Source organism: Octopus bimaculoides, chromosome 4 (genome assembly GCF_001194135.2).
Source record: "Octopus bimaculoides isolate UCB-OBI-ISO-001 chromosome 4, ASM119413v2, whole genome shotgun sequence".
In the NCBI taxonomy this organism is placed as follows: Eukaryota; Metazoa; Mollusca; class Cephalopoda; order Octopoda; family Octopodidae; genus Octopus; species Octopus bimaculoides.
In genome coordinates, this window is record NC_068984.1 from 143,989,997 (window position 1) to 143,996,571 (window position 6,575).

Below are 6,575 nucleotides of genomic sequence, written 5' to 3' on the forward strand. Positions count from 1 at the left end.
TGTGTGTGTGTGTGTGTGTGTGTGTGTGTGTGTGTGTGTGTGTGTGTGTGTGTGTGTGTGTGTGTGTGTGTGTGTATGTAGTTGCGGGAGATTTGGTTCCTATATTAAATCATGGAACTTAATACTTGTATCCCCTTCGTTAGTTCACTGTCCTGACCCTTGGTACCACTAAATCGTATCATTTACTCCGTATAATATTTATTTTTTGTCTAGAAACTGGGAAACGATTGTCTTCGACTTACCAAATTCCTTTTCCGGTTTTTCGACTTCAACAGACGTTATAATTCTTTCTTCTACGTTTTTCGATCGGTTGGTATCGGAAAGGTACTGGAGAATTTTCTTGAGCTGCCGAATATTTTCGGTACCACTTAGAGCCTGCCAACACATGATTGAAATAAAGGAGGTGCCGCAGACATTCTGCTATTGTTAACAAAGAAGACTTTGCACGCGCTAGTCGCAGCCAATTTACTTCATGTATGTCTCTGCTAGACATTTATCTCCATGTAGGACTTATAAGAAGGTGGAGCGGTTAACTAATCAGGGACCCGGAGAGGAGCTTCCTATGATAATTTAGAGAGCCTCGTTCTTAAGAATTCGTTTTTAACTCATTGCAGCTTTGGAGATTGACAGCCTCTGCTTCCGGGCCGAACGATTCTTGCAATCCGCAAAAAATAATGATTCTTTTAATAGACTCAAGACTGTGGGGGAGGGAAATCGATGACATCGATCTCAGTTCTTGATTGTACGAGACTTTATTTTCGAATCAGTCCCGGAAGGATGAAAAGCAATGTTGAACCTCGGCGAAATTTGAACTAAGAAAGCAAACAGCCTGAAAAAATACAGCAAGACATATTGTACGAAGGCTCTAAGGATTTTACCTGTTCATTGTTCTAATCCACAGAATTTTAGAAATAACCAATTGCGAGGGTGATATCAACAACCATTCAGTCCAGTAAATACCACCAAGGAAAAACGCCATCATTGTCTCAGAGTCAAAAGAGAAGCCCAGTTCTGTGAAACGTGAATCAGCTTCATGGCTACTTTTCCACAGCTCCAGGCTGGTAGATGAGGGTCGGTCTCGGGAAACGGTTAAAGTTGCAGCAGCACGTTAGACTAATAACACACCATCTAGATATAGCGGTTGTCTCAAATTCCACCAAACAAGTGATTATGTGGGAACTAACTGTGCCCTGAGAAGACCACATGGGGGAAACTCATGGCAGGAAGTTGGCCAAGTACCAGAAACTGGTAGGACAGCGCAGTAATCGAAACTGGCAGGTATTGTTACGAGGCAATGGAAGGAGGCTGTCGAGGTTTTTAGGGCGTTCATTCTGCAAAACTTTGACTGGGATGGGAGTTGCTGGCGCAACAAAGAGGAGGGCCATAGATTCTATCAGTGAAGCTGCAGAGAAGGTCATTAGATGGTAGCTTTAGATGAAGATGGTAGGCCAGTGCAAGCTGGGACTCGATCAACTGAGCGAAGCGGGGTCTAATATTGAAGGACTTCAAACCCCCGGAGATTCCAGATACATCATTGACGATGTATCCCAGAGCATCCGTAAGATGTATCGTAAAACTAAACTAGTTTTAATAATTTTATAAATAATTAAAATAGTTTAAAGCATACTGACCTCAAAATGAATCCATTTAAAGGCATTCTTATTTAAATCAATTCTCAGGAATTCCTCAAACGTTACCGAAGGAAGGTTTCTAAAAAGAAAAAAACATACAAAAACATAAATGAGACTTGTGTATTTCATATGACCGCACAGTCATTATACATAAGACTAAAACTTATATATCTATCAATGCGCCCTTTTAAAGCCTAGCCAGGCTCATGGGCCCGGTTTCTATGGCGTATGTGTTCCTCTCCCCAGCTGGACGGAACGCCAGTCCATCGCAGCGTTACTCAAGAAACAGGAAGAAAGAGTGAGAGAAAGTTGGGGCGAAAGAGTGCAATAGGGGTAGCCAACACCTCCTGCCAGAGCCTCGTGGAGCTTTAGGTGTTTTCACTCAATAAACACACACAACGCCCGGTCTGGGAATCGAAACCGCGATCCTCCGACTGCGAGTCTGCTGCCCTAACCACTGGGCCATTGCGCCTCTACAAAACTTATGTATGGGACTTGCATATTTTCTGTGATCACAAAGGAAATGCTTTACTTTATCACATCTTAAACATTTTATGTGCATGGTCGTTGTTCTGATTTTCTTTTTATTCTACTAATAAGAAGCGATATGTTCGCGAGATCGTGGTTTCGATTCCCGAATCAAGCAGTGGGTTGTATTTGAGGGCAAAGCACTTCATTTCACGTTGCTCCAGTCCACTCGGCTGTAAATGGGTCACTCTGCAATGACCTGGCGTCCCGTGGGGGCCGGACTGTTGCGATTACGGTCACTTATCAAATGAGAAATCTGGTAACCGGCCCTATGAGTGTGAAAACTCGAGGCGGTAACGCCCGGAGACTTGTAAATATTACAAGCCTATCGTCTTCTCTATAACAGAAGCTGTTTCCGAAGAACAAACCCTGTAATATAATCCCGTTCACGTGACCATCACATGACCATGTCATTTATTAACGTAATCTCTAGGATCCCAAGAAATTTGTAATCGTCTTTGTCAGCTATTAATGGCGGTACTAAAGGAACAGATTGAATTAATGAAAGTTAACTTTTCGTGGTATGTAGAAGCGCATGTCTTATTGTGGTTTCGATTCCTGGATCGGGCAATGTGTTGTGCTCTTAAGCAAGACACTTCATTCCATATTGTTCCAGTCCACTCAGCTGGCAAAAATGAATAATCCTGTGACGGATCAGCGTCCCGTCCCGGGAGGAATATATGCGCCAAAGAAATCGGGAAACTGGTCATATGCCCATTGCAGAGTAATGTGGACTAACTGAACTTCCTCATGGCATCTATACAAAGTAATGTGAACCGATCGAATGTAAGTAAACAGTTGGGACGGAGCGAACTAGTGACAGAATGTATCAGCAATTGATAAACCCTTCTTTCTGTCCTCAACTTTTGGTGAAGTCATAGGGTTACGATGGTACCATATAGTGAAGTCACAAGGATACGGCCGGATCATTTGGTGGATGTGTGGCGGAGATCGTCCTTCTTCGGGTTTGGAAAAAAAGAAAAAAAGTTAGAAGAATCGATGCCAATTATATGACTGGTACTATATGTATCGACCCCGAAGGGAAGAAAGGTCAACTTGGCCTCAACGGGATTTGAACTCAGGGCAGCGCAGCGAAATAAAACGATCACCAAAAAATAGTGCAGCCGAGGTTTCAACGACTCCACTGACTCGGTGCCTATTTAATGCCTATAGATTTAGTTAAGGAATATAAATAGTTAAAATTTAGAATATGTTGGTTTGAACTGTTTTTGATAGTATAAAAGACGCATGCGCACACTTCACGCGTCACATTTTCGGCAGCGCATATTCAGGAAAAAAAAAAGATTATAAAGCATCATTGCTTGTATTACTTAAACCAAATTTGCATAAAGTACTTATGGGGGATTTTTAAAGCAGATTTTGGGGAAAAAATTGTTTTATATGCCATTTAAGTTCAGTAAAAAGTTAAAAATTAGAATAAATTGGTTTTCTACGAGAAAAATTTTAACATTTGGCACTAAACTTTTCTTCGGAGACGATTTTTATTACAATCCGACGAAGAGTGAATGAATAGAATGTAATACGAAAAACGATCCAGACAGAGAGGGTTGGGGGGGGGGGGGAATAAAAAATAGTGAAGGAAAAACCAGCAAACATGAAACAGAGTATAACTTACATCGGGGGAGACAGGATTGTTCTAGAAGCATTCAAAGAGTTAATAAGCACCACTGTCTGAATATTGATGTGTCCATCGTGGAAGATGCAGTTGGATATGTCGATATTATATTTGGCGAAGTCTTCGATAAGAAACCTGCAACACAGATTGTGAGTGAGTATATATCTATATATATATATATATATATATATATATAAATGGTGTGTTATGAGAATTTTATGGAAAGGTATCCCACAGAAACTCAACAATTTACATATTTTATCCTTATGAAAAACTGAGAGCATACTAAAGAGTCTAGTTGGGTTTAGTTGTGTATAAACTAAAAATATGAAGAATCTTTGTTAGAAATCGCCCTTTGGATCCCTCCAAAGTAAAAGATAAAATATAATTCAACCTCTCCACACAGATACACACTTTATATATATATATATATATATTACTGTATAATAATATATCATAACAATTTGAAGCGACAATTTTTAAATACACACAAATGACTGAAAAATAATGAGCTAACCCCAGCCAGAATCGAACCTACAAATCAACGCTAACACGGCTCCTTGCACATCCGGTTGTGCCAAACGCTCACACATTAATTTCAGTCAAATTTAGTTAATATATACTTAAACTGTCTAATACTTATATATAATATATAGGCATGGCTGTGTGGTAAGAAGTTTGCTTCTCAACTACATGGTTCCGGGTTCAGTCCCACAGCGTGAGCTACACAATGGAAAGACATAGATGCCGGAACCATGTAGATGGGAAACACGTTTCTTATCACACAGCCACCCTGAACTTCTATGATAAGTTTAAAGAGATATTAAAGATATGAAAACTGACGCTTTCTCGTAGCTGCTGGCCATACTTCCGAAGAATGCAGAAGGTTGTCCAAGGAGGGACAAAACAGTAGAGTTATTCGAAGCGTTACCACCTCGTCTCCATTCTTGATGAAGAACTCTGCAATACGAGAACAAAAAATACAAATGAGAATTAAGTATAATGATGATAATTAAATAGGGAGCGATTTATATAATTACTGATTATATCTAATTAGATAACTGATACATTTAAACATTTATTTAGTCTGGTGTTGTGATATTGTCTTCGCTGTCTTTGCCGCCGTGAAACAACCTAAATAGACATTGAGACAGTTGAAAAGTGCGGATAACGAAACGGGCTCCGGGGAGCAGCCGTTTTATGTCTATCATCGGAACTACATCGGCATTTTGTTGGAAATTAGGAATGAGAACCCAGGTTCGAAATTTCCCCAAGACACCTGATGAAGGCTGGAAGGTATATCAGCCGAAACGTTGTGTGAACAACAAACGAGACGAGGACAAATATCCGTCAAATGTAAATAATGTAAATAATGTTATATTTTTTAAATGAAATATTTGCACGGATGTACTTTGCAAATGAAATTATTGAAATAATATTCCAGTAATTAACGGACAACTCTTTAATTGCAAAAGTCTTATTGAAATCTTCAATCTAAATCAAGGGTTCTCAACAGGGGACATTTGGAGCTCGAGGGGGGTGTTTTGGAGCAAAGGAGCTCTCTTGTACCAAAGAGCACTCTTTCGATAAACAACACGTTGGTCTCATAAGTGTCACGTGGTGGAAATAAACGTAATTACCAAACTTTCAATTCATTATTTCATTTTTTTTTTTTTTTGCATTTCAATTTGCACATCTGTACCCCCGACTGCATACAAGTGCATATATAAAACAACATCCATTTTTTTATCATTATTTGCTGATGTCAAAATAAGTAGTATATTGAAAAACAAAAATATTTTCTAGGGGGTCATTTGTGACTCCAAGGGTCAAAAGGGGTCTTTTGGCCAAAATGGGTTAAGAACCTTTGATCTAAATTAATCATTTCCTGTTAAAAGATGGCAACGAAATGTTTTACTTTATACCAAAAATGGAAACTGAATAGACATTCGGCAAAGCTTTTGAAACCAACCAAGGCAATGCCCCAGTATGGCCGCAGTCTAAAGAATGAAACCACTGAAAGAATATAATAATAAAAGAATAGAAATTCTTACAGTGTATCAGTATCTTCGTCCGGGTATTTGGGGCAAATGTTTACAATATCGATACACACTAAACCAACGAATAAAACCTTCGGTTTCTCTTCTGAATCGCTGAAAAATGTAAATGGACTCTGAGTTATTGCTCGAAACATTTGTCATTGTTTAAGTAAAAACTGACGTAAAAAGAAACAGGTGTTAATGCATTAATACGGCATCAGTGGATTTTGAACCCAACACATAGAGGTTTGCAACTAAATACTACAGCGTATTTCATGTGCCATTTCACGATCTTAGATTTCTATTATTATTATTATTATTATTATTATTATTATTAATATTATTATTATTATTATTATTATGGCACAATCGTTAGCTCACCGGGCGAAATGCTTAGCAGTATTTCGTCTGCCTTTACGTTCTGGGTTCAAATTCCGCTGAGGTCGACTTTGCCTTTCATCCTTTCGGAGTCGATAAATTAAGTACCAGTGAAAAACTGGGGTCGACGTAATCGATTATTCCCCTCCACAAAATTTCAGGCCTTGTGCCTATAGTAGAAAGGATTGTTATTGTTACATTGATTTTAAATTCAGCCGAGATAGACTTTGCCTTCTGAGATCAAGTGCCACCGAAGTCGATTCGATCAAATAAGTACCAGTTGAATACTGAGGTCCATGTAATCGACTAACCCTTTCTCCAAAATTTCAGGCCTGATGTAAAAAGGACTGATAGCACATCGGA

The 6,575-nt window shown here is 39.1% G+C and overlaps 1 protein-coding gene across 1 annotated transcript in view; it reads right to left on the minus strand.

Moving 5' to 3' along the window:
• The window catches only part of LOC106876478 (ketohexokinase), an 18,433-nt gene that overhangs the window by 4,349 nt on the left and 7,509 nt on the right, over positions 1-6,575 (minus strand). The window contains exons 2-6 of the mRNA XM_052967695.1: positions 5,850-5,948; positions 4,639-4,755; positions 3,796-3,930; positions 1,632-1,710; positions 243-375 (exon numbers count right to left, since the gene is read on the minus strand). Of these exons, the coding sequence (XP_052823655.1) occupies positions 243-375; positions 1,632-1,710; positions 3,796-3,930; positions 4,639-4,755; positions 5,850-5,948 (563 nt within the window). The remainder of the gene's footprint in view (positions 1-242; positions 376-1,631; positions 1,711-3,795; positions 3,931-4,638; positions 4,756-5,849; positions 5,949-6,575) is intronic.